Source organism: Eremothecium sinecaudum, chromosome V, assembly GCF_001548555.1.
Source record: "Eremothecium sinecaudum strain ATCC 58844 chromosome V, complete sequence".
NCBI classification, from domain to species: Eukaryota; Fungi; Ascomycota; class Saccharomycetes; order Saccharomycetales; family Saccharomycetaceae; genus Eremothecium; species Eremothecium sinecaudum.
In genome coordinates, this window is record NC_030896.1 from 33,874 (window position 1) to 60,566 (window position 26,693).

At 39.2% G+C, this 26,693-nt stretch overlaps 14 protein-coding genes across 14 annotated transcripts; 5 read left to right on the forward strand and 9 right to left on the reverse strand.

Annotated features, from left to right (window-relative positions):
• Nucleotides 1-83: 83 nt before the first annotated feature.
• On the reverse strand, nucleotides 84-2,879 carry VPS3 (CORVET complex subunit VPS3; the record flags this gene model as incomplete). Its single annotated transcript, XM_018132772.1, has 1 exon — nucleotides 84-2,879. The coding sequence occupies one exon, from the start codon at nucleotides 2,877-2,879 to the stop codon at nucleotides 84-86; it is 2,796 nt and encodes a 931-aa protein (XP_017987947.1).
• A 200-nt stretch (nucleotides 2,880-3,079) lies between these two features.
• Nucleotides 3,080-5,059, reverse strand: PUF6 (Puf6p; the record flags this gene model as incomplete). Its single annotated transcript, XM_018132771.1, has 1 exon — nucleotides 3,080-5,059. One exon carries the CDS (start codon nucleotides 5,057-5,059, stop codon nucleotides 3,080-3,082), a length of 1,980 nt encoding a protein of 659 aa, XP_017987948.1.
• A 385-nt stretch (nucleotides 5,060-5,444) lies between these two features.
• On the reverse strand, nucleotides 5,445-7,124 carry ITR1 (myo-inositol transporter ITR1; the record flags this gene model as incomplete). Its single annotated transcript, XM_018132770.1, has 1 exon — nucleotides 5,445-7,124. One exon carries the CDS (start codon nucleotides 7,122-7,124, stop codon nucleotides 5,445-5,447), a length of 1,680 nt encoding a protein of 559 aa, XP_017987949.1.
• Nucleotides 7,125-8,035: 911 nt separating this feature from the next.
• Nucleotides 8,036-9,025, reverse strand: SEC20 (Sec20p; the record flags this gene model as incomplete). The annotated part of the gene is made up of 1 exon (XM_018132769.1): nucleotides 8,036-9,025. One exon carries the CDS (start codon nucleotides 9,023-9,025, stop codon nucleotides 8,036-8,038), a length of 990 nt encoding a protein of 329 aa, XP_017987950.1.
• A 748-nt stretch (nucleotides 9,026-9,773) lies between these two features.
• UTP9 (Utp9p) lies at nucleotides 9,774-11,378 on the forward strand (the record flags this gene model as incomplete). The annotated part of the gene is made up of 1 exon (XM_018132768.1): nucleotides 9,774-11,378. The coding sequence occupies one exon, from the start codon at nucleotides 9,774-9,776 to the stop codon at nucleotides 11,376-11,378; it is 1,605 nt and encodes a 534-aa protein (XP_017987951.1).
• Nucleotides 11,379-11,656: 278 nt separating this feature from the next.
• Nucleotides 11,657-12,283, forward strand: XPT1 (xanthine phosphoribosyltransferase; the record flags this gene model as incomplete). The annotated part of the gene is made up of 1 exon (XM_018132767.1): nucleotides 11,657-12,283. The coding sequence occupies one exon, from the start codon at nucleotides 11,657-11,659 to the stop codon at nucleotides 12,281-12,283; it is 627 nt and encodes a 208-aa protein (XP_017987952.1).
• Nucleotides 12,284-12,402: 119 nt separating this feature from the next.
• On the reverse strand, nucleotides 12,403-14,319 carry SGM1 (Sgm1p; the record flags this gene model as incomplete). The annotated part of the gene is made up of 1 exon (XM_018132766.1): nucleotides 12,403-14,319. The coding sequence occupies one exon, from the start codon at nucleotides 14,317-14,319 to the stop codon at nucleotides 12,403-12,405; it is 1,917 nt and encodes a 638-aa protein (XP_017987953.1).
• A 248-nt stretch (nucleotides 14,320-14,567) lies between these two features.
• RIX1 (Rix1p) lies at nucleotides 14,568-16,841 on the forward strand (the record flags this gene model as incomplete). The annotated part of the gene is made up of 1 exon (XM_018132765.1): nucleotides 14,568-16,841. The coding sequence occupies one exon, from the start codon at nucleotides 14,568-14,570 to the stop codon at nucleotides 16,839-16,841; it is 2,274 nt and encodes a 757-aa protein (XP_017987954.1).
• Nucleotides 16,842-17,552, reverse strand: MCM22 (Mcm22p; the record flags this gene model as incomplete). The annotated part of the gene is made up of 1 exon (XM_018132764.1): nucleotides 16,842-17,552. The coding sequence occupies one exon, from the start codon at nucleotides 17,550-17,552 to the stop codon at nucleotides 16,842-16,844; it is 711 nt and encodes a 236-aa protein (XP_017987955.1).
• A 202-nt stretch (nucleotides 17,553-17,754) lies between these two features.
• Nucleotides 17,755-18,018, forward strand: TIM8 (protein transporter TIM8; the record flags this gene model as incomplete). The annotated part of the gene is made up of 1 exon (XM_018132763.1): nucleotides 17,755-18,018. One exon carries the CDS (start codon nucleotides 17,755-17,757, stop codon nucleotides 18,016-18,018), a length of 264 nt encoding a protein of 87 aa, XP_017987956.1.
• A 23-nt stretch (nucleotides 18,019-18,041) lies between these two features.
• On the reverse strand, nucleotides 18,042-19,319 carry TTI2 (Tti2p; the record flags this gene model as incomplete). Its single annotated transcript, XM_018132762.1, has 1 exon — nucleotides 18,042-19,319. One exon carries the CDS (start codon nucleotides 19,317-19,319, stop codon nucleotides 18,042-18,044), a length of 1,278 nt encoding a protein of 425 aa, XP_017987957.1.
• Nucleotides 19,320-19,727: 408 nt separating this feature from the next.
• Nucleotides 19,728-20,654, reverse strand: AW171_hschr52891 (chalcone isomerase domain-containing protein; the record flags this gene model as incomplete). Its single annotated transcript, XM_018132761.1, has 1 exon — nucleotides 19,728-20,654. The coding sequence occupies one exon, from the start codon at nucleotides 20,652-20,654 to the stop codon at nucleotides 19,728-19,730; it is 927 nt and encodes a 308-aa protein (XP_017987958.1).
• Nucleotides 20,655-20,861: 207 nt separating this feature from the next.
• Nucleotides 20,862-25,145, reverse strand: MET5 (sulfite reductase (NADPH) subunit beta; the record flags this gene model as incomplete). The annotated part of the gene is made up of 1 exon (XM_018132760.1): nucleotides 20,862-25,145. The coding sequence occupies one exon, from the start codon at nucleotides 25,143-25,145 to the stop codon at nucleotides 20,862-20,864; it is 4,284 nt and encodes a 1,427-aa protein (XP_017987959.1).
• A 722-nt stretch (nucleotides 25,146-25,867) lies between these two features.
• RPN10 (proteasome regulatory particle base subunit RPN10) lies at nucleotides 25,868-26,644 on the forward strand (the record flags this gene model as incomplete). The annotated part of the gene is made up of 1 exon (XM_018132759.1): nucleotides 25,868-26,644. The coding sequence occupies one exon, from the start codon at nucleotides 25,868-25,870 to the stop codon at nucleotides 26,642-26,644; it is 777 nt and encodes a 258-aa protein (XP_017987960.1).
• Between the last annotated feature and the right edge of the window lie 49 nt (nucleotides 26,645-26,693).

Consider the following 26,693-nt stretch of genomic DNA (forward strand, 5'->3'; position numbering starts at 1 on the left):
CAATAAGAAATGTAATGATAAATAAAAGCAAGAAAGAACATTACTCTCGCCCTGTATATATATATATATCTAGCACTAATGTTTCATAAATCAGTTTTTGTAGCCGTGTTCTCTACTCCAGCAGAATCTGCGGCGTCTGCAGGTAATTCTACAACAGTAATAATCTGCGATAACGTCTTCAGTTCATTCTTCAGTACAGCTTTTTCAATATCTTGGTGTCTCTTTTGCTGGTTATATCTCCTAAAAACAGGGAATATAATGTCAAAAAAGGATGCAAATTCGTAATCTTTTGGGATATGTTCGATAACAGCACTAATTGCACTTGATTTTTCTACCTTTTCCAAATTTCTTGCCAAAAACTTGTGTAAGAGAGACCCATCAGAAGCAAGGGTTAGGAACCAGTCCATTATCCTAATGAAATTATCGGGGGAAGAGAGTTTCTCCAGGGAGGAAAAATCCCGTAAGCCCATATACATGTCAATGATTTTATTTTCATCATTAATAAAGCTTTTTAATTCCTCAACGTTAAAAAATAGCAATATTAAAACGTTATTTCTGTCGATTTGGGATATAATCTGAAATATTTTGTACCTATCATATGACAAACTATTGATCTTATCCTTCCATCCAAAAAACTCGTTATAAGTGGCATTTCGTTTAAGTTCACGTTCAAGATAGGTAGCAAGTGTGGGTTTTAAGTACGTCATTTCTTTGGTGTAGTTATTCGAAAGATAGTCTAGTTGGTTCCATAATTCTGTTTTTCGAGAACAGCATTGTAACTGACTAACATAGTATTCCAGGACAAAATTAACATCTTTAGAGCTCTCCGCGCCTAATTTTTCCAAAAGTGAAACCTTCGAATGGATATTGTCCAACTTAGTGAGCAGTGCGCTTGTGTCAAGCTTTTCCAACTCAAGGATTTTTAACACTCTCTTCACGACAGTTTGCCGCTCATCCTCATCGTCAAATTCAATATTTAATAGCCCAATTATCAAAGCAGGTAGTTGAACTTGCTTATAATCTCTTATCATTGACAGCTGTCCATGGTGGGTTAGTAGATATTCTGCAAAGGCGGATGGAGAGCTGTAATCCCGATGTATTTCAAGGCACTTCTGAAAGTCATCAAGCCGAGTATAGATGTCAAGCAGCTTCCAACAGTACTTCTTTCTATCCTTACTTTCCAAAACCTGCGCAATATGTGACAAACTTCCCTCATTATAAGAGTCAACGTTTATTGTATCATTAGCAATGTCAAGATTAAGGTAGACCATGTCAAACGACAAAAACACGTTCTCTGCGTCATTTAAAAAATCAATATATTTGCTTTTCAATTCTCGATTAATAGCTCTTATTGTACGCAATGGATTTTCAATCTTGTGTATAAGCTTTAGTTTCTTTAATTCTGTAACTAAACGATGCAAACCTTGGTGGACCCAAAGGTCTCCGAAAACCTCATAATCACACAGGTATAAAAATATCTTAATGTCAACGTACTCAATTCTTGAACACCACTTTTTAGCCAGCGAGAGATCAATTACATCATTATGGAGCATTTTCAGTAAAAGACATAATGTTTCCATGTAACCTTTTTCTATAATTTCGTACTCAGTAGTGGTTTTGTGCGTTCGTAAAAACTGTTCAACAAGTACGATAGCATCTTCTCCATAGTTATCAAAATCCAATATAGCTGGCCTAGTTTGCAATGTATATAATCCAGTGTCTCCAAACATAACAACTTGTGTTTCCTCGTTGTAAAACTTGTCAACGTAGAGTCTTTCATTTTCAGTTCTGAAATCTGGATTTATAGAAAATATCGGAATCAATCTCAATTTCTCAACTACCTGATCCTTATAGTCAGATCTGAAAATGCTGAATGAAACCAATGATTTGGCAAAATTCAGATTTTCGTAGCCCGTGGATATCTTTTGCACGATACGCGGTTCACTGTTTGCTTCCAGTTCGTAAACGTAGACTCCTAATCCATCATATGACACAAATATATATGGAGCCTCCACCATAATATCTTCCGGGTATTTTTCAAAGACGAGTGTTCCCTGCGTGATCTCACCTATCTTGTTGACTATTAAGCCCATAGCATTTTCATCCTCAGATGACCCACAAGTAACCAAGAATTCTTTGTCACTAAATTTCGTAATTATTGGTGGTAACATATCTAATCCTTCAGTAACATGAAACAGCTCCATACTAGTCTTCGTCTTTAGATTTATTAACTCATAGGTATTGTCTCTAGCGGTCATCATATAGTGTTTCTCAACGCACATACAGGTAACATCTGAGTACTCGTACATTAGCGTTTTCGCAATAGCGTTCCTTGAGACATGCACAGCATAAAACTTACTCTTCTTGCTCAAATAAACCTTATAAGCATCTACAGATTCGGAATAGTGGGCGACTGCAAGGTCGCAAACATTACGGATCGGGCTAACATGCGGCACAGCTGCAAATTCCGGTAATAGATATAGCTTTAATTGGTAATCTGAAAAAATCAAGGCCCGCTCAATACTTGGTAGCACATGAATAGCCTTAATTGGTTCATTAATTTCACTATCAAAGCTCGTTTGAGAAACCAAAACATAATTAAACGGCTCTAGTTCAAAATAATGAAGTAATTCACCCGTTTTAGTACCAAGATATACGTTCTTCTCAAATGCTGCAAAACATGTATAAGAGAAATCTCGTGGTAAATTATCTATAAGTGGATATACTGAATATGGACCTTCGCTTACTCTTAGATATGGTTCATCATCAGAATCTGAGCCGTTACGACGCTCTTTAATTTCATCATCCGCCTCCACTGGATCCCCCTCGCTTCCTCGGCTGTCCTTTTCATTCGAACGGCCATCAAAATTATCCTCCATTTAAAGATCCTTTCGCACGCTAGCATTCAACATCTAACCATTGTATAAATAAGTGAAGTACATGTTGTAAGTTAATATTTAAAGGCCGCTGCTAAACAACCTTACCCTCGTTGGAAATGATTTAATAGGAACTGACAGTGTTGTTTACTTAATGCCAACAGAACTTTGAGATTTTAAGTTATTTACATTAAAATTGACGGTTAGATGCTTAGAAACTTTAGCAGCAACTGAGCGCCCTTGTTCATGTCGTCATCTTTGTCTATCTTGCTTGCAATAGCCTTTAAATCGCGCATGAATTCCGCGCCTTCCTTTTTAGACGATAAGCATTCATATATGGCGACAATTGTGAAAGAGCTGTTAGAATTGTTGATCCACTCTAGCAAGTTTGTGGAATCGATAATATCATTGTAAATTTTTTCAGCAAATGGTGCACCAAGACCTTTCACGTTATTTAACGGTTCAATGCGTTTTTCTTTATTGTTCCATTTTCCGCCCTGAATCAATGATTTCAAAAGCCTGCCAGAAAATGGACGGTTAATTGGGTGCTCTTCATCTGAAACACTACCCTTAAAATATACAATTATGCAGTCAATTAATTCCTGGAATTTAGACTTTTCGTCGTCTGATAGAAGTAGATAAAGCTCATCATTGGTTAAGAGTTCTGAGACAAATTGACAGCCCATGTTATCCTCCAGTACTTTACTATAGTCCTCTGCAATTGCACTTAGGAAAAAGGGACCAAATTTCTGTAACAACTCGTCGCGCTTTTGGTGTAATGGCTTTTTGGAAGTGCTCTTTGACATCTCCAGGTATCTGTCAAGATCCTTCTTAACGATTGGAGAGAAATACTTTCCATCGAGTCCAAGCAATATGTATAGGAAAGGTCTTCTGGCCCACTTATCAGTGATCATAGAGGTTATTTTGTCCTTCAGGGAAGCGGAAAATGCTTTGTAAAGCAACACAGTGTCATCGACAGTCATTAACAAAGTGATGAAAACTTGGTTACCATACTGGTTCTTGAGCAGGTTTTCACTGTGGTCTTTGAGATTTTTAATAATGGACTTTCTTTCCTTAGCATTGGCCTTTGCAATCAATACACAGATTACTTCGCTACCCTCTGGTGTGTGGACCAATTCGGCGTATTGATCTTTTAAGGTTTCAATAAACTCTGAAATTTCCTTCTCATTCGCAATCTTGACGTATTCTTTCATTGCTGCATGCAAAATCTGGAAACCGGCAGAACCTTTGTCAACTGAGGCTGCAATGGTTCCACTTAAATTCTTAGCAATAATATTTCTCTTCTCGACACTACTTTCACACTCCTTCTCAATAGTCAAGTTTTTGTGGGTTTCTCTAAACACTGCATACTCTGCTCCCCAGAATTCCCGGATCATTTGCTGCCTCTGTTCCTGCGTGGAGTAAAGCACAAACAAATCTTCCACGACGTAAGCACCTTCTCTATGTCTCATCAGCTTCCTCAATTTCCCATGCAGTTCAGCAATGATAGTGTCTCTCGAGTTTTTGGAACCATAGTGCAAAAGTTTGACCAGCAAGTACTTACCGTAAGAGGATGTAGCCAACAGGTAAAACTTACCTTTTAGTGAATCTACAATTTGGTCACGACGCTCCTTAGGCGAATATTTAACCAATGTTTGAACAACACGAGATGCATCATGCTTCAGAACTAAATCACTGATATGATCTTTTGCCAGTTCCCAAACTTCGTTGGACAGCTTTTCACGGATTTCTCTTGGCATTGGAGGCTGCTTAACACGTAATCGTTCCCATAAAGACTTAATCTGCTGAACTTGAGTACCAGACTTACGCTTCATCTTCCTTTCTTTTAACAGCTTCCTTTGTTCGCTATGACGACCGGGTTCGTTCGAGGACTTCTCTTCCTTATCACCATCTAATTCATCGTGATCCTCTGCATCTTCGTCATCGCCATTTTCATCACCAGAAGACTGATCAAGCTCATCCGACTCATCATCACTGGAAATAATTGAATCTAGATCATCAGCATCATCACCGCTAGATTGAGCATCGATTTGATGTTGATCATCAGATTCTGGGTATTCTTCATCGCTTGAATTCACAGCAATCTTGGGTTTCTTTGTAACTCTCTTAGGGTGTTCGTGGTCAGCGGTACGCCTTCCGGACTTCTTAGTAGATGGAGCCATACCTAATTAATTAATAAGGTAAATGTGAGGCTTTAACTTGAATAATTTTAATTTATACATCTCATCGCATCTCATCTAAATAAGTGTATGGTCTGGAAAATTTTGTTAAAAATTACATTAGAAAAAAGAAATGCAATCATAATGTACGCGCCCATAAGCATTTATGCTGAACAGAAATAATGTGTTACATGGTAATAGTATGTAAGGTAATAATAATCGTATAAGCAACGTTTCTAAACATAACTAACAAGAGAGCTAAATTTTTTTTACACGGTATTATTTAGAAAGCTTTCAATAGTCATCCTAATCGTAGTACTTGCTTGAAAATGATTTTTAAAGTTCAATTTGAATCATAATAATATGCAAAATGGTCTTGGGAGACCCATTAATTTTCTCTTTCCAATATTTTTACTATGGAAGAGTTCTTTTGATATAACTCCAGGTCATTATCGTGAGCAGCCTTCAGCTTTTCTGCAGTTTGACGTTTTCTCTTCTTTGCAAGCTCTTTTGAAGCTTTAATATTGAAGCCGTCCTTTAGAATAAACTGAACTTCTTCTAGTTCTAGACCAGATAGCTCAGGGTAACATAAGTAAATGAAAATAAAAGACAAGACAGATATGCCAGTGAAGACCAAAAAGGTGCCAGTAGGGGTGATTTTTTCCAACATAGTCAAGAATGTTGAAGCCACCACTAGAGAACCAACCCAGTTGGTAGCTGTCGAATAAGAAGTACCTATACCTCTAACAGCCTGAGGGAACAATTCGGATTGTTGCCAAGGAACGGTACCAATGCCTAAAGCATAGAAAGACGCGTACGAAATAATGAAAACAATAATAACGATTCCCCATGAAGTAAAACCACCGCCATTCACAACGGTCTTACCACCGCCCAAGAAATCAATATCAATATACTTGAAAGCAACTGCGCACATTACCAACGAAACAGTCATTCCAGGTAACCCGATTAGTAAAATAATACGGCGGCCAAGCTTGTCGATTGCAAAGAATGCACACAGTGTAAAAAGAAAGTTCGTGGCAGCGACAATCATGGACACGGCAGTAGGGTTTGAAAAGCCTACTGTTTCAAAGATCGTCCCAGAAAAGTACATTAACGCATTCCAACCACAGAACTGTTGTACAGCTTGTAAACCACATCCAAGCACTAATGCATGGAAGTTTGCGGGCACGGTGTGAAGTTCTTTTACGGTGTTCCAAACCTTCTTAGGCACGGTATCACCAGGGATAGTCCTGTTTAGTTCCACTAATTCCTGGATTTTTCTTTCGATTAGGTCACTATCCGCACCACTGTAACTCCTCTGTAGAACCTCCGCAGCTTTATCCAACCTCCCCTTCATTACGTAGTAACGCGGCGTGTCCGGCACGAAGATAAAGCATACAAATTGGATTAAGGTAGGCAAAATGGAGAGCCCCACAAGTATCCTCCAACCATGTGTTACATGACTTAATGCAGCACCACAGGCGTACGCTATCAACTGACCTCCAGTCAACCAAAGCGAGTTGATCACCACCAAACGACCGCGAATCATTTTTGGAGCGATTTCACCGATATACAATGGAGATAGTAGGGAACCTATGCCAACACCGAATCCCATAATTAACCGTCCTACGACCATCTGCCAGAAGTTCGAGGCAGCTACTTGTAACACTGCTCCAATAAGAAACATAACATTAGAAAACATAATGCATGGCTTACGGCCGTAGATGTCTGCCATCACCCCCGCACAAATTGCGGAAATTAGAGCTCCTAACGACGTCGCGCCAGTAATGAGCTCTTTATCCTTATATGTTAACTCCCGCCCTAAATCAGTACCAATAGAAACCAGAGCACTAGATATATAACCCGTATCATAACCAAACATATACCCTGATATCGATGCAATAAATGTTAACATTATAATGAAGGAAGAAACCCTCTGATTGAACGCTATCAACAGCGAAGTATCATCTTCGTCGTTAACAGGCTTTAATATGATCTTGTCCGTTTCGGACGAAGCATCCTGACTTGTCGTAGCAAGTTCTAACGGTATTTCTTTATTACTATTCATGTTTGCAATAGTTGATCGTAAAATGAGATACCGTGTTTGCCAAAAGTAAGAAAAGCTTTCCCTATTTTCAAGAAATCAAAATGTGGCTTGACAATTCTAGTAGGTAAAGTTCTTCTAACAATAAGACCCTTCAAAGATAAAGTAAAATAAAGCTCAGTATTTATGCTTTTTTCGATAGTAATTCTTAAGAGATTAAGATTATAATATATCACAACGTCAAATCCACGATGTTTACAATAACAAAACTTCAATGTAACAGCGGTTCCATGACAAATATTAAAATTTCCACAAATAACTGATGAAGTAGAGAAATAGACGAAGAACTCCAGGTAAGTTTTTCTTCCTGATTCTACTTGCACATGGAATTTTTTTCACAATATAGCAACCGATTTTTTGTAGGTTACAACAACGTTTTTTTCACACGTTACACAGAAACTCTTGCATAAAATTTCCATGTGACTGTGGAGTTGGGGGGTTTTCGTTTAATAAATGTTGGATACGTAACCAGGTGGATTCGTCGCTTGTTCCATATCAGAGTTGAGGGGGTATGATAGGGCTGACATGGGGCAATTTAAAAAAAAGTTCGTTTTATTTTAGGTGACAAGAGTGTTAAAATTTGGTAAATTCAGCGGCAATTTAAATAGTTGAGTAGGACTTCTTAAGTATGAATGGATGTTTAAGACTATGTAGGTACTTAGGCGGTTAAATCTGAGCATTGCATTATAGACCCTAAACGTTGCACACGCCTGAAGTGTCCTTGAGGCAGTCGCCTAGTAGTGCGCAGGGCTTATCGGCGAGTTCGGCGAGTTCGGCGAACTTTTTTAGCGAGTGGCGAAGTCGGCGAAACGGCGAATGCGGCGTTTGTTCCTTACGTGTGAAGTGAGAGTATATCACATGGCAATCACGTGAGGTTATAGTTCGTCAACTATCCTCGTGATGGCATTCTCCACAGCCTGGGTCAGAGCATTATGGAGGGAGTTACGCTGGGTCAATAGAACGTCAGAGATTGTCGACGAAAGATTTGCATCATCAGCGGGGGTGGCAGCAGCATCAATTATGCAAGTAGAAGTCAATGTTGTGACTGCGTCTTTAGCCGGCGCTACCAAGCCAAATAGGACTAGGAAAAACTTGGAACTACGGAACCACACCCAGAATAGAAGCCTTATGGGGCCGCGTAGCAATCTCCTCCATATGACCCAGGCAATTGAAAAGCCTAAGAAGGAGAGTGCCATATAGATTTTGCGCTTTTCGCGGCCAGACGATGATTCTATTGTTCTAACCATGCGGGCGGACCGCTGTAAAACTAGAGATAGCTGGTCGAATTTCGAGTTTAGGCCGGCCAATGATGATGTTTGTTGGGTCAATTCGTCGATATTTAGACTGCTTTGTAGAACGGAACTCTGTAGAACATTGTTGGAGCGTATCAAGTTGGATGTTATGGATTTATTGGTATGAAGAAGCTTGTCTTTAGTGGTTTTCGGAACTGCGGGCTGGATTAAATGAGCTTTGTGGGCTTTCGTATCTGCTCCAGACTCTCCTATAACAGCCTTTGTGTTAAGACGCTTTTGTTGCGCTTCAGAACGCTCCCTTAAAATGGTTTCACTCAGCTTACTACGGTAATTTTTGATGAAATTATGCCATTCTTGAAGCTGCGCCAGTTGATGAACAAGTTCAGCAGATGGAACGCCGCCTTCGTATGAAACATTGAATGATGTAGAACGTACTGGTGATATCCTTAGATCTTTGTGGCTTTGTTCTACTGCTAATTGCAGTAAGCCAAGTAGCTCTTGGAATCTTAATGTCTTGTCAACTATGGCAGAAGGCTGTAATATGCCATCGCTAGGAAATAACATGTCTATCAGTTCACCTTGTAAACCCCGAAGCTCATCTTCTATGTGCATTTTGGTCCAAATAGCTGCTGGTGGATGTTATATCCCAAGTAAATGGTTAGTACTGTATATGAGAAAGGGTACCTGTGATTATAGAAGTAGAAGCTTTGGTGTTACCCGGCCTTCATAAAATTATTGACACATTGAATGCAGAGACTACGCTTATTCAAGTAGTTGCCCGGGACGTGATTAATGGCTCTCCCTTGTGCTTTCTTTCTATCCTTTAATTGAACTTTATCCCCATATCCGGCCTATATGCTCATAAGGACTGAAATTTGATCTTTAGTTCTAGAAGACGAATTAGAATCCGAAAATAGAATTTACAATGCTTCAAGAGCCCACCATAATGCGAAGCCAAAGAAACCATAATTGATTCTCGTAATAGTTAAAAAGGCTAAGATTGCCTTTAGCGCATTATAATCTCTACAGTATTTAGCATTAATATGCAACAATGGATAGTTGTCATAAATATATAACACGCACATCTAATAAATACGCATACAGATACATAGTTATAGTCACTGTAGAGCTTAGGGGAAAGCCCAAGCAGCAATAATCTCCTAATTCGGGTCTCTTTAAGTCCAAGTATCATATAGTACAACTGTAATCAAATATTCGGACAGACACTAAGCCGGGTAACATTCTTTCTTTTTTCTGCAGCTGAAAAATTTCTACCGATGAGCATCTTCAGAACCACATGAAGTGCTAGTTCAGAGAAGTAAAAGTTGTGCTGCCCTTCAAGTTTAGACTACTTTCAAGCATGTCTGGTAAGTCAAATGATGAGCTGATTGCTAGTTTTTCATCAGACTTGAGCGCTTTTGCATTTCAAGCGAATTGTGCGCAGAAGAATTTCCTTGATTTATATCCACTAGTTGCTACTAATGACTACAACGTTAACAGTTCATTAGTCAATCGTATTGAATACGATGCTATGGATTTGTCCGTTTCCGAAGTAAAGTTTCTTACATGGTGTTGTACGTCGAAAGACGGTCCTGCGGCAAAAGTAAAGAGAAAGAATAGTGGCGAAGAAGCAGTAGAGGACTCGAAGGATGAGTGCTCATTAGTAAATGTATTCCCACATGGTAAGATTGTTATATTTTCTCCAAATGGACAGAACATTGTAAACATCATTCAGAATAAGAAGGAGCTTTTGGGCATTTACACAACGGGTTCGTCGATTTGGATTTTAGACGAAGAAAAGACCGTCAAACATTTCACTTCCACTTCACCGAAGCCACTTAAGACATTTCACCTAACTGATGGCAAAAATGAGGAAATCAAAAACTTTCAGGTTTTGCAGTTTGCACAAAAGACTTGGTTGGCAGTGGCATTAGAAGATGCAGTTTACATCATCGATCCAACGAAGAGACGACCCACAACTGTCGCCAAATTGGAAGTTTTTGGCTGTACGAGTTGCAGGCCATTAGATGAAGAGCACGTCATAATTGCTGACGTAGAGAAGGTATCCGTTGTGAACCTCAAACAAAATGAAGTTATCCAATCGTGGAACATAGAGGCAAAAAGGGTAGCTGTGATCGATCAAATGGTAGCTGTTCTTGACGTCGAGGGGACGCTGTCTATATTTAAGACTGGTTCTTCTAAACCTGTTTCTAGAATCCAAGTGGAAAACTGTGAAATAATCGACTTCAAGGAAACTTCTACAGGTAATATTATTTTGGCCTGGTTGAACGTGAACGAGCCCAGATTCGAAATAGTCACCCCAAAACAAATTTCTTCTACTGAATCCATAATAATCACCTTGCCGAAGGCAGAGGTTACTCAGGTTTCCACACAAGATCTTCGTCCCGCTCAAGACTCAGAAGATTCTGTTTCAGGCCCTACAGCACCTGCAAAGGTCACCAAGTCTGAACAGGGCAAACTGAACCAACAACTAATAGATGCATTGACTGGGAATGTTCAAAATAGCACTTTAATCGACATTATATGCATTGAAAAGTGGTCGGAGACCAATATTAAAGAGCTTATCAGAACTGAACTTTCCCACGATGCATGCAACACGCTCTACAATGCTATTGCTGAATTCCTAGCAAAAGATGTCTGGCATACGAACCCTCGGTTGCATTGGTGGTTAAACTGGCTTTTAATATTGCGTTCTACACACATAGAGGCTTTAAACTCTCATAATAAAACTACAAAGCGTCTCAAATCCTCTCTTAAGTCATGTAGCGAAGCATTCCCGGTCCTATTATCGATCCAGGGTGCGCTAGAAATGCTAAAGGCGCAAGCGAAGTTAAGGCATGACCTTGCACAAATGACCTTAAAAGAGCAGGATCCTATAGCTACGGAAACAATGCAGGAAAACGAAGTCCTATATGTAAATGGAGAGGGTGACGACTTTGCATAGATGCCGAATATGGAAACTAGACAAAGCTATATATCAGTATCTAAATTTTATATACCTTTTATATCTAATTAAGTTGGTTTCCATTGTATTGTAATTTCGCCAAAACATTCGGCGTTGAAATGAATTTATTGCGATGACAATCTAAGTACGATGCTCATCGCAACAAGAAAAAAATCACAAGTGCGCGAAGAAGACAGATTAGAGTCGATAAGATTTAACTGTTAATCATATCAGTTGTTATTTGAACCCTACAAACATACCTGAAATAACCTTTAACCATGTCAACCGATGAAAAGATGTATATGTCTTATAACAACATCCATAAGTTGTGCCAAAAAGTCGCAAAGCAGATTATGGAGAAAAATGAAAGACCTGATGTGATCATTGCGATTACTGGTGGTGGCATGATCCCTGCTAGAATCATCAGATCATTTTTAAAAGTTTCTGGTCAAAAGAATATTCCAATTCAGGCTATTGGTTTGTCTTTGTATGAGGATATGGGTTTGAACGATGTCGAAGCTATTGGAAGGGAAGTCATTAGAACGCAATGGTTGGATTTTGGCGCACTAAATGAGCATTTTGACTCTTTGATTGGTAAGAGAATTCTTATTGTTGATGAGGTCGATGATACAAGAACTACGCTTCATTATGCTGTGACAGAGTTACAAAAAGAAGTCAAGGAGCAACAAGCGAAGTTGAATAGAATGAATGAGGAGACTATCTTCTCTATTTTTGTTTTACATAACAAGGACAAGCCAAAGAGAGCTGAACTTCCTGCCTCCATTATGGAACCTGGTCGTTACATGGCTGCTGAGACAGTACCAGACAAGTGGCTATGCTATCCATGGGAAGCCACCGACATTGAGAAGCAAACCCAGTTAGCCATTGAACAAGGTAACGACTAATCTTGTTAAATGTGAAGCATTGTTTACTATGCAATGTAACTATAGATATAGACCACCAAAATATGTATCAATACATATGGCCCGATGTAATCGCTTAGAGTAAATATCTGCTGATACTATTATTTACGGGCTGCTTCCTGTAACTCCACCATTTGCTGCACTTGCATGTGGATTAGTTCATTTAAGTCCTTAACGTCGTTTTCCAGTTCTTCTACCCTTTCTGATTTCTCTCCTAGAAGTTGCAGAACCTTTTCTTGCTTTGCAGCTAAAGATTTAAATTCGGATTGCAGCTCATCTTTACTAGTGCGCAGTGCTTTAACACTTTGGTTTTCCTCCAATAGCTGTATTATTTCTTCTTTCGCTCTTGACTTCTCGTCTTCTAGGTTGCGGTTTAGTTCCTTTAATGCTAAACTTTCAGCCTCAAGCCGCCTTAGTTCTGAACTGAGTTTGCTTATTAAGTGCGCATTTCTATGATTTAAAGCAACCGGTGGTGCTGAGGGCCCCGTGAAAGCATGACTGGCAGGATTGCTCTCGGTAGAGCTCTTTCTATTAGCGTTTAGATCGGCTGCTTCTTCGGGAATATCGCTTCCTGGAATCGATCGCAGTGAGGCGTCATCTGAGGTTGGAAGATCAACCGGAAAAGGAGTTTCATCTATTGGTGTATAATCCTTAAATGAAGTGCCTTCTGTAACTGCTGAATTAGCAGAAAAATAATCCACACGTGTTGAGTTGTCACCCATTTTGCTCATCCTGGCTTCCAGTTGCCTCTTTTGCATCTCGAATTTATCTTGTAATAAGCTGTAATCATCGCGTAAACTGCTGAGATTATCAGAGCATTTCTTTAGCTCATTTTCAAGTTGCAGTTGCCTAATATTAGATTCTTCATTCCTCTGATTAGATGCATTTAGTTCTGCGTAGATCCGATGTTTGTCGTTCTCATAATAAGTACATTTCTCAGTCAATTCTGCGTTTATCCTTTCTAATTCATTAAGTTTGGTTTCCAAAACCTGAATCTTTTCATTGATACTAAACTCATTCTTTACCCAACTGTCCTTGCTCTTCTGGAACTCCTTTTGAACAGTCTCATACTGCAATAATAGTTCTTTATACTGGGAGTTTTCAGCAGAATCGAGCTTCCCTCCATGAGTCAATGTTTCGTTCTCCAGGCGCAAGCTTTCCAATATTCCTTCTAATCTCGTTATTTCTGAATTAGATGTCGCTTTCAATTGATCGTATTTCTCAATTAATAGACGTTTCTGCTCCGCGTTGTCCTCTTTGAGAGCTTCTAACTTCAATTCTGTAGAGTTAACGTCAGCTTGGCAGAGTTTCAACTGCTCCTTAATGCCTGAATATTCCTTTTCTAACTTCTGGTGAGTTTCCCTGGTGCTTTTTAATTCAGATTCCAAATTGAACAGCTTTTTATTACGCTGATCCAATTCCTGTCTTACTTTCGAGAGTTCTCTTTCCATTTCCTTAACGGCGGCAGTCTTATCCGACAGTTTCCCTTCCAGGTCTTGCATGGAGTCAGCCAACTTGGCCTCTTTTTTGATCATTCCCTGAATAATATTCGTATGCTTGACTTCATTCTTAGATAAATCGTCCTTTTCCTTCCGCAACTGAGCAATCTCTAAGTCCTTTTCCTTTAGTAGTCTCAGCAAGGAAGCGTCTTCAGTTGCACCTACTGGACGCTTCGAGCGTTCATCCTCCAAACTTTTAGTAGCTGCAACTAAACCATCTCGCAGCCTCTGAAGCTCGGGAGCCAGTCTTTCCAACAGCTCTGAATTAGATAAAGAGTCATATCCATCCGGGAAGATTTCGTCGAATATAGTTGTCGTATTAGGGGACGCTGTAGAATCCGCTTCTAATTCCGAACCAGATACAACACTTAATACACTTCTTGATCTTGAACCAGATATATCATCTTGCTTTGGATCTACCTCAGGTACAGGACTAGAAAGTTTCTTTGACTTCTTTTTAGGTTTAGTTTTCGCAGCTAATGATAGCCGCTGTTCAATTGAAAGCTTCTTAGTACTCATATTGACCAAACTATGTAATAGTGCCAATAAAACAAAAGTTAACTCCAGAATAACCGGCGCAACTAACTAGAGATAGATAAAATAGTAAGCTCTTTAATTGTGAGGATTTTAAAATACCAATATTAATGCTCATTTACGTGGAAAATTTCGGTGAAAAATTAAAGCTCGCCAAATTTAATCTCATCTCGTACATGCATCAACCTAAAAGAGCCATAAAAACCATTTAACTTAGGCCCAAGGAGTTTACGATGTCTAAAAATGCAATCTCATTGGCTTCCTTAGCCAAAAGGTTAGAAACTTGTCAGGGTCATGAATTTCAGACTATATTGCGAACATTAAGATCATCATCGTACCAAGATGAGCAGCTTTTGAAATCCGATTTGGCTGTTTTCATGGCTAAGGTGTTGAAGCTGGTTAAATCTAATGATAAGTACATGTTATGGAAAGGTTGCCATTTGGTTAATGTTGTTTGCTCTTATAATGCTATTGTTTTGTGCTCTTTCTCTGGTGAACTATTGACCGCTTTGTATTCCAATTTAGAGCAAAAATCGACTTATTATACTGATACAGTACGTACTGCGGAAGGGAGAATAATTCTGGAGAACTTAGTGCGCTGTATTGGTAATTTGGTGGATTGTATTAGAGGCAAGCCTACTATAACGAGGGAAGCTTTAACTCCAAAGTTGACCGCGATTATTCCAACGTTAGTTTCTCTGGCTCAGTATGAACCAGAACTTTGCCTGCCTGAGTTGAAAAAGCTTCTATACAACAATACGACTACATTCAAACCGCATGTGAACAAGTTCCGTGATGTTCTCACAGGCCTGATCAACCACAATTATCATAGCTTCAATGCGTACACGAAGGGACTAATCTGCGACTGTTTTGCGTACCTACATTTGGTCAAGAAGACTGCACAAATCCAGGATGAGAACCAGTCACATCATAAAGCTTATGGTGATGAGCACTGGAGGGAAGGGCTATTCTCTGTTTTGTTCCAATTTAAACCAGTTATCCACCTGTTGGACGCAGTGCTGGATTTTGATTGTGATGCAGACTTTAAAAAACTGTTTAGTTCTTTGAAAGAAGCACAAAGTAGTGTAACCAAAGCTGACTATCTCTCACCGTTATCGATTGATTTAAATAAGCCAATCACACTTTGGGATCTATATGCTAGACTTGGCCTTTTGACCGATTTATTGAGCTCATTTGTAAGCCTACCAACGCCATTTGTATTGAGAATTCCTCTAGGTGAGTTAGTAAGGGTCGCGGAAGTCTTGCTATCACTATCTACCAATTACCTTTCATTCAAGCGTGGGCTATACCGCGAGAGTGATTTGACGTCTACAATGTCTTCGCTGTTGCCAATGATCCAGTTTCAAGGCATTAGGCTATTGCAGTGCTACAACGATAACTTCGGAAGAAGTATGTTACCATACCTTCCCTCTATATTGTCATCTCTTGAAATGTTCATTCCACTGAAGCAAAAGACCTTCACTATCGATTTTGAGAAGTGTGAACTCATCAACTATGAAATCATAGAGTTGACAAAGTTAGTAAATTCACTTGCTGCACACATCGGTCACCGGTTTAATGAACAGACTTTATTAATTAAACTAGTTGACCTCTGTCTTTACTTACTAGAGGACCAATGTAAGGTAGACAAGATATCCACTAAAAGTCAGCAAAAAGGGACAGAGAAGTTAACTAATTCCAAAAAGAAGGATAAACGTAATTTAGCGAATGGAACTCTTTCTGATATTTACTCACATCCACATTTGTTTACTTATAAGACGAAGTTAGAGAGGTTTGATGTTACAAACATATTTTTCAGCACAATTATAACCAACTGGAAGATACCATCCACCCAGCAGGTGAATATTGTTAGGTACTGTATCAGACAGTCTCTAATGTTTAAAGAATCCACCAATAGTATCCCAGATTCGTTTGCCAAACTGCTTACAGTGTTAGTTTTATTCCCTGGTAGTGAGAGAATTTCAATTCTCCCAATTGCTGTAAGGCTGCTGAAGGATAGTGGTAGTGCAGTGTTTGACGTTCTATGCAATCCAAGACTTCCTGTTCAAATGGTGCAAATGCTAACCCGTTCTCAGATTAAAAGCCAAGAGGAAGACGAGCTTTCTGAAGAAGGATCGGAGATCAAACACGAAGAAGAAGAGGAAGAAGAGGAGGAAATAACTACTACCCAACCTCCAGAAGAAGATGACACTACTGCGGAGAATCCATCACTTGAAGGTGAGCATTACAACGGTAAAAGAGAAATAGAAAACGCCATTGACCAGACCAGCGACGGCAATAGCACGGAAAACAGCATGAAAATGTTCAAGAGGTCTTCTGAAACTGATTACATTCATAAAAAACCTATAAAGCGATTCAAGTCTACCGAAGCTGTGGACATGACAGCTACCACCGTTTCCTCACTCACTGCTGACGCCGAAAGCCCAGCCGAATCGGACAGTGAATTCGAAATGCCTGAGATCGATTTGGGCGATGACGAAGATTAATTATGTATTAACCAACTCATATAGTAGGATGAAAGGATTATCCGGCTCTTCCTCTCGATAGACTTCCTGTAACATATGTGCTTTAGATAATAATCTATAAAGTCCCAGGTACCGAGGACTGAAGTTCTTCAGACATAGCTGTTTATCTTGGCTTAACAGTCTTTGAATAAGCCTCAACACCTCTTCCTTGGATTCAGACCACTGAGATTCATCAGAAACCAAATCTGGAACCAGGTATTTACCCACAAAGTCAGAAAGGATCTCTGAAATCCTTTCGTTTGACATTTCTACGGTCTCATCTCGAATAAATTCGGAATCACTTACCCTCTTCTTCAACAAAGAGTTCAAAGATCTCATATCATTGTTCAAGGATTCTTGGTCATGAACCATTTCAGTTAACTCTTTTATTGTACTATCCAACACCATCTGGATAGAATTATCAGCCGATCTTCGCTCTTTATTTAAGGCCAGTACAATCCCAATTGGGTCCGACCTACTAGGAACAAACAGCTGAGTTTGTAAAAGATTATTCAATACGGCATTATTATCATTAGCAGGTATTTTATCCAGTCCCTCAACAGCTGATTTGGCTTGTTGGAGGAAAAACTTCTTATTTTTCAGTTCATTGGCTATTAAATCGTTAAATTGGCTCCATTCGCTAGCGATCTCACTTTGATTCTCGTTAAAGGGGTCATTTAAGTTAATATCCATATTAGGTTTACCCAATGATACTCATAACTTTTAAAAATGTGGTTAGCATTACCTTTTAATTCTTGGCTTGCTTAACATTATGTATGTCGATTCAAATATAAAAATTTATATCAAGTATTAATAATGTTGACTTCAACAACATAGTAGAAGGAACTAATTACAACACAAAAGTACTCACTATAAGTCCCAATAGCCATAAGTTATGTCTGCACTGTCCCAAGATAATCTACAAAACCTAGATGAAGCATCTAAGAAGGAGTTGATGACTTTCTTGGAATCAGAGAACTCTAAGCAAAAGATACAAATGTCAATTCACAAATTCACTAATATCTGTTTCAACCAATGTATAGACTCAATATCTGATGCAGGGTTATCCAGTCAAGAATCCGACTGTTTGAAGAACTGCGTTAACAGATTTCTGGATACTAACATTTCAATAGTGAAGGGCTTACAAAATCTTCAATAGTGAATTATTTACTTGTACATACGCTAAATGTCAATAACTGTTTTAAAAATACTAGCTAAGTTGGGTCTATTTTTACAGAGTACTTCGTAGTCATTCGCGAAGTCGCAGCCAATGCTTTGCAACTTCGATGCAATCATCAAGAGCTGGTTGGATACCTCATCTGCCATTTCTTCCGCATCAAATTTCTCGTAGGTAAGTAAAATACAGGCAAGAAAGTCATATTTGTGAGCAATGATGCGGTCAATGTGGCATACGGTTATTAGTTTATCCAATACCTCTAGACACTTCTTCTCCAATGTTATATCTAGTATCAGATAAGGGCTTCGAATTATATATTCTCCCAGCACATAAAGTATTCGCTGCAAATATCTGATTGAAAAACCACCCAAGAGGTTTATTATATCTAAAAGGTAGTCCATAGATTGCAAGGCCAGCTCTTTATTAGTGTAGGAGAGTTTTGGAATGATTAATTGCAAGAACGTTTCGGATAGAAGTCTTCCGATCATATGCTTGAACCGTGTTGTATCTGTAACATACTGTGCGCGGTACAGTGAGGTTAACGTAGGGTATACAACAGACCATATAGATTTAGTTGTGTTTTCATCTGTCATCGGAGGCATATTATAGAATAGATTCATGAGCAGAGGGTGGTATATGTCGAATAACCCAGTTCCTGCAAAGGAGAATAACGCTTGATTTTCGTTATCAGCGCATAAATCCAGAAACTGCTGAAGCAATTGCACACCATGACACTGTAGATTGTACCAACCTGTTGGATCATCCAGTAAATTAAGAATTCCTGGGGTTATCCACCATAGGTTCGCTGAAACCTGATCAAGTCGAATGTTAGTCATTACGACATGGAAGAGAGGTATACTGCGCAAACCACCATTAGCCTTCCACTTCATAATAAGTTCCTCTTCAGCGGAACTAAAGCCCAACTGGGGCATTAGCATATTCTTAGCATGCCGTATTTTAACCCTGCCGGCCGCCGTAGTCCTTTCATTCTTAAGACGCGGGAGAAGCGGAACCAACTGTGAAATTAGGTAGTCGAGAAGTTTTGTATCCATAAACCTCCTTATCGTATCTCTACATTTCATAGTTGTAGAAGGTTTCAATAAGTCGGAAGCACTGCAAAATGACAGACATAGGATTACTTTGGGTTTCAGTTGCATCGCCGATGAATCTAACCTGCATAATGCCTCACAAACAGCTACGATATCAGCATCTTGAGGTATATCGTCAGTTAATTTCTCAAAAGACTGGATAAATCCTTGTAATAAGTCATAGTCGGATGGCATTCGTTAATGGAAATTGTGTTTTAGGTTTCAGGGTCTATGAGAATAAATTCTTAAATCTATCTACAATTTCAAGTTTCATGCCGACGTCCGGAACAACAACACAATTTAAAATATTAGTAATTAAAAGCTCACAAGTAGATTATACGTATGTGCATTCGTTTGAGTGCTATTTGAATTACTTAAATGTTATTTAATGTAAAATTTATATAATTGTATATCCAATATAGGTCGTCGTAATATATAAAAAACCCGCCACATATCTTGGCTTATTTGATGTGAACTAAAGTCATAACAATATCTGAAAACTGAACAAGATGTCAATAAATGACGATATAAGAAAATATAGTCCTTTTATTCAACGTAAGGTCACTTGAGGCTTTGGTTGATAGTAGTTTTTGATTTTTAATTTTAAAGCATATCAACAATCTTCTTTGAGGATGTCAACTTTGCTTTCTCACATAATGGGCTCCCCCCACTTAAGTATTGTCCAAACAGTAATTTGCCGATCAAAGGCTCAGAAACATTCCCTATTTTCATTGACTTATCATTTTTTCTATCATAGTATGAAGCTTGAAGACTGCCATCTTGTAGAAGCTCTAGATACAAATCGTTGTCCTTTGGCATTGAACCTTTCCTCGAAATGGCATTCCTTAGCTCTTCAATCCCTCTTTTAACAGCTTCTGGATCTAATTTACACCCCGGATGTTTTAAAATGGATTTAATCAAGCCATCTTTCATGTGTTTAAAATCGGTATTTCTAAGAGGAGTAATTTTGGCAACCATCCTTACTCCCGCGGCAAGTATATTATCAATCACAATCCTGGAATTCTCATCATCATCTAGAGCAACTTGAACATTTTCCTTGTGTGATAAGTTTTTATCGACATCAGTTAATGCCTTCATGAATTGTGAGTTCAATACTTTGGGGATCAGTTCTAGATCTTTAGTGGCCACATATATACCAATACCGTAAACTTTGAAAGATAGGAATGTTACTGTCCTTACACCATAGCCAAGCATTGTGAAATCTGTCGAAACTGGTGCAGACTCAGGTGTAAGTTCATATGGAAACGGCGTGACAGCAGGATCCACTGTAATTGTCTTTTCAAGAGATGCCTTGATATCAGAATCATTGATAGCTGGTGAGCATAGAAGAAATGGTAGTGCCAAAGTTGAAGCAAATATGGCAGTTTTAGCGGCTGTAGAATAACGAGATCTCGTAACAACGGTTTCAATTCCCACAGGGACGAAACCACGGCCTAAAATATATGCAGGACGTTTAAAACCATTTTTTAGTAATAGGAAGAGCCTAGAGGAATTCGTGAAACGAGACATGAGTTCTTATAGATAGATGAGTCTACAGTATGTTAAATGGTTAGTTATGTCTCTGTGAATTTTAATAAGCACCAGAATCATTGGAAAAATCACGCTTACGTAATAGTTCTAAAATTCATAGGATCATGATCTATTTAAATAAGGCATACTATATACGTTGGATAATGTTTATCATATGCTGAAGATAATCACCCATTAATGTCTTCATTATAATGTAATTTCAGTAGCTTCTTCGGGTAGATCTTCATGGAAGTACTTACCTTCGAGAGTTGGCTTGATAACTCCTGCTCTAATCAAAAAATCGCCAAAGTGCTCATCTTGCTGTCTTTCTAATGACCATTTCTTGAATAATGGCTTCATAATGGCTAATATCTCATCTTCCATAATCGAAGCACGGTATAGTTTGTTTAGTCTCTGACCATAGTAACCCCCGCCGAGTAGTAAATTATAAACACCAGGAGCTTTACCGACGCAAGCAACTTCAGCTAACCAGGGCCTAGAGCAGCCATTTGGACACCCACTCATTCTCATGATTACCGAATCATGACGAAGGCCGTACTGCTCTATTGTATCTTCTAATTTGGTAATTAGAGAGGGCAAATACCTTTCTGATTCAGCCATAGCAAAACCACAGGTTGGTAGGGCGACACATGCAGAGGACGAGAGTCTCAAACCAGTGAAGTCATAGTTTGATAGTTTGTACTTGTTTAAAAGACCCTGTATGGCTTCCAAGTGTTTATCTTCTATTTCTGAAATAATAATATGCTGGTTACCTGTTAACCTGAAGTTACCAGATCTCGTGTCCCTCATATAGGATGCTATCTTCCTCAGACCAGTTTTCTGTGGAAGACTTGGTGTATCTTCGACCCTACCATTTTCAATAAATGCAGTAAAATGATTTAATCCCAACTCGTCTTTTACCCAGCCAAAGTAATCGATATTGGAAGTGATGGTATACGGACGTTCTGGAGCAAATTTCTTTCCCCACAATTCTTCAACCTTTTCCTTGTAAACATCAACTCCAAGGTCGTCAATGGTGTACTTAAGCCTTGCATGCTTTCGATCGGTACGGTCACCGTAGTCTCTCTGGACAATAACAATCTTCTCAATAACAGTGCAAACGTCTTCAACGGTCACAAAACCAAATGGCGAACCTGCTCTTGGGTAAGTCTTGTTATTGTTATGAGTTGTACCCATACCACCGCCTACAAGAACATTAAATCCCACCAAATTATCCGAGTCGTCAATGATGGCTATAAGGCCAACATCGACTGCCCACACATCTACATCATTATAAGGGGGAACAGTTATATTGACCTTAAACTTCCTTGGCAAGTAGGTTGGACCATATAACGGTTCAAAATCTTGTAAAGCATTACCACCGACAAGCATTTTTTTTTTGGGGCCACCTTTGGCACCTTCCCAAGCTGCTACCCAATTTGGATCTTCATCCATATCGTCGGGTCCTTCTAACCAAATTTCATGGTAGGCAGTAGAATTTGGGAGCAAATACTCTGAAATTTCCGAAGCAACTCGAGAAACCTGTTTATGAACTTTATTGTTATATGGTAAGGCAGTAACCATCACATTTCTGTTGACATCCCCGGATGCACCTAGAGTATCCAAGAGAGTTGAGTTTAAGCCTCTAATACTGTGCTTTAAGTTTCGCTTTATAATACCGTGTAATTGAAAAGTAGCTCTCGTGGTTAACTTAACGGTACCATTTCCGGTCTTATCTGCGAGGTGATCCAACATTAGGTATTGCTCAGGCGTTGCAATTCCACCAGGTAACCTAATTCTTGCCATGAAAATGTAATATGGTTCTAATTCTTGAGATCTTCTAATATCCCTAATATCACGGTCATCTTGGGTATAAATGCCGTGAAATTTCATTAAAACATCGTCATCGTGAGGTACTCCCCCAGTTGAATCATCTAGCAGGGACTTTGCTATTGTTCCTCTCAGATAGTTTGATTCTATTTTGATATCTTCATTAGTTCTTGGCTTGAAATCATCATCAACACTGCACTCATTACTAACACCCAGCGATTCCCATAATTGCGGTTCCCAAATAGCATAGGCAGTTTTGTATCCATCCGCATCTTGAGAGTCTCCTAATCCCAATGGCACAAATGACTTCGCACCCAGTTGTTGCAGTTTTTTAAAAAGATCAACAGCTGGTTTATTATAGTAGTGTTTATCCTCTTTTCGAGGCCAATATAGAGAATCACCCAGCCCAAATACAGAATAGCTGATAGAGGACAAATCAAGATCAACGGATGATTTCAATGCCTCCCAAAACGCTTTACCATCCTGCGGGAACTCACCTTGACCAGCAGTAGACGTGATAAATACCACATTACCTTCTGTTGGCAACTCTTCAAGCACAATTGCATCCATTGAAAAAACAGTTGCCTTTACTCCCCTTGCAACTGCTTTTGAACATAAAAACTTCGCCAAATCGGATGCTGTACCACCATCCGAAGCATAATAAATACTTAGTGGAGGGCCTGATAGACCTCGTAACATTTCATCCACAGCCGCCTTTGCCTTTCTTTCCCGATTTGAATTAATGACGTCTGTAGCCGACATCTTCAGATAGCTAGAGAACTCTGGTGACTTCCTAGACAGGATAGACAATCTATTTTCACGATCAAGAAAATCTTTGAGTTGTTTTCTAATAACAGTTGAATCCAGTTTAAATACATCAGAATCAGATGCTTCAGTTGGGTCATAACGATAAAGTGGCCAGTACCCCGACTGAACAGCGCGTTTAGTCTCCTTGAGAACTTCCAGTGGTGTATCATTCTCAGAATGATAAGGTAAGTACGCCAGAATTATTGAGGGGCCTTTAAATTTTGAAGCTTCTATAATAGCATTCCACATTTGGCTATAGTTAGAATATGCTGCTACAGAAGCAACGTAGGCGTTACGGAAATTCATGGCATAAAGACCTATATCCTTTTTACGCACTCCAATTCGTTTTGAGTCCTTCATTGGATCAGAATCAACGATCAGGACATTTAAATTAACACAGGAACTTAATAGGTGATGGACTCCAGAGTTACCAATGTCGGCAGCCCACGCATCCGAACCAATCAACCAAGTAGAATTAAATTTGAAGTGTTCCACATCTGGGCCAAAATCGAGGATAGACTTTGCAGCGTCAGAATGGGAATTTTTTAGTAAAAGCTGATAAAGTTCTTCAGCTAAACTATTAGCTTCATTCAGCATTGTTTGCGTAGCAACTTCTTTGTTATAGGATATCCATCGTGAGAGTAATGTCACAAGGTTTATGCCTTCGTATTCAAATAAAGTAGGATCTAAAAGATTACTGCTAATGGAGATTAACCTCTGTCTATTTTCCTGCTGCCTTAAATATTTACCAAATCCATGCTCAAGATTTGATGATTTATCACTCTTCCCACCGAATTGATTCAGGATCTGAAGATTCTTTCCAAAGATCTGTTCCAAAACAAGAGTGTAAGCTTCTTCCAAGAACAATACATTGTCAATTAATCTCGAGGATACCTCATCTTCTCTTTTCTTTTCAACATCAGATAAGTAAAGTGTTTTACAAGGATCAGAACTTAAAGCGTTCGATATAATAGATTCAAAAGTAGCGGATATGTTCTCCAACCTTCCAACATTAGTGACTATGACATTATCAATAGCTTTTTCGACCAAAGTGTTGAAATCAGCAAATAGGTCAACTAAAATAGGCTCGTAAATTACTTGAAATGGCTTATTATCACTACCCTGTACAACAACAATCCTCTCCACCGAGGAAGGTGTAGCCTCTAACAACCTCACAAAGTCAAATGGAGAATATGTTGTCACATCATAAAAGGCCACTCCATTTGGTAGGATCTCCAGGAATTGTTTACCATAGGGAGATAGGTTAACGACCAGCACACGATTCGATTCACTTGTAACCACATTATACTCGCTTGCGATCGACTCTTGAGTATCCAAGGGAACCTCATTTATTTCGCAATGAAAGCTATCCACAATGGTGGAATTTATTTCAGAAATACCCTCTGCATCATATAGGTGCAAAATGGGCTGCCGAAGAGTGCAAGCAAGCTCAGTTGCCTTGAAAACCGACCTCTGGAAATCTTCAGCATTACTGGAGATTAAAATAACGGGAAAATAATCCTTGAGAGATGGGATTAGGCAGTAGCCTGAAACTTCCAATTCAACACTCACCACCGCAGCAAAATTCTTCAATTTGTTTAAATCTGGCGTTGCTCCCAGTACAGTTTTTTGGTCTGTAAATACAAACGTAGCGACATCCTGCGCCAATAGGCTCGAAAGCACGTAAAATGCGTCACTTCCGCTTAAAACAACTTCTACTTCTATACCAATTGATTCAAAATAGCCTGCTTTAGACGATACCTCTTGCTTTGTACGAGACGTGCAGAAAACCTGACGCGCGGGAACACCCAATACCGACAGCCCAAATAGCTCGTCTTTAGTGTAGATTGTCATTAATTAGCTTTAGCCCACTTCCAACATCTTGGTCGAATAAATCAACCCGCCTATATGAATTATATAGTCAGCACTCATCCCTCTCTTAGTTATGTCTGTCAAAAGGTCATAATGAGCCACATCAATTGCCACAAATGTGGAACTACATCATGCTGACATTAAATTACATCAGATATTTCACACCAGTCACCCCATACGGAATCCGCATGGCGGCTGTTTTTAGCTCACATCGTTGGCGCTTTCTGCACGCTCAGCTTCCAAGACCTGCCGAATAGTAGCTGTCTCCACTAGACCCTGCTTCAAGCCATCACGCACTTGCTTCAGTTGTTCAATATGAGCTTTAGTCCTAGATTCGATGAGTTCTAGAGTAGTTGCAACTTAACATATGTTAGTATACGGACCGGAAATAATCAAGAAATAATAAAGCTAATGTGAAAAAATAGTAATACGTACTTTTGGCCTCCTGTCTGCCAATCAGCCAATTCTTGATGCACTCTTTCTGCTCCTGAGTCAGTTCCTCTGCCATGGAGAACTGTTGTTATCTAGTTGAATTGTAGATTTGTTTATTACCTCAAAATAACGTTATAAACAAACAGTTACCCGGCCATAATTTTAAGGCGGTATCTTGTAGTTCAGGTATATTCTATACGGTTTTGCCACCGAGGAGTTATACACATCTTAAGTTTGGAATCGATAGTGTATCAAATATAAATCGTTTGATAATGGTGTTAGAAGCTACTGTACTAATTGTTGATAATTCAGAGTATTCTAGGAATGGAGACTTTCTAAAAACAAGATTTGAAGCTCAGATTGATGCGGTTGAGTATATCTTTCAGGCAAAGAGAAATAGCAACCCGGAAAATACTGTTGGTTTAATATCAGCCGCTGGTAGCAGTCCAAGGGTATTGTCTACTTTTACGCCAGAGTTCGGTAAAATTCTATCTGGTTTGCATAATACAACCGTTGAGGGAGTACTTCATCTGGGTACGGCTATCCAGATTGCAGCATTGACTCTAAAGCATAGACAAAATAAGGTACAACATCAGCGCATTGTGGCCTTTGTATGTAGCCCTATTCTGGATGAGCGCGATGAGTTGGTGAAACTGGCAAAGAAGTTGAAGAAGAACAACATTGCAGTAGATATTATAAATTTTGGTGAGGATGCAACCAATAACTCCATCCTGGAGGAATTTATTGCTGCGGTAAATAACTCTCAAGAAGATAATAGTCACCTGCTAACTGTTTCCCCAGGACCAAGGTTACTTTATGAACACATCGCGGGTTCTCCAATAGTTCTAGCCGAAGGAGCCACAGCTCCTGGAATGGGCGGCTTTGGCGGTGAGAATTTTATGGATTTTGCAGTAGATCCCTCAATGGATCCAGAATTAGCTATGGCCTTACGTCTATCGATGGAAGAGGAGCAAGCCAGGCAGGAGAGGCTGAGACAGGAAGAACAGTCCCAGAGCAAGCCTGAAGGCCAAAAGAATGAGGATAAATAGCCCTTGATTAACAATTAATTTCCAAGCGCGCAATGTATATTAAAATCGT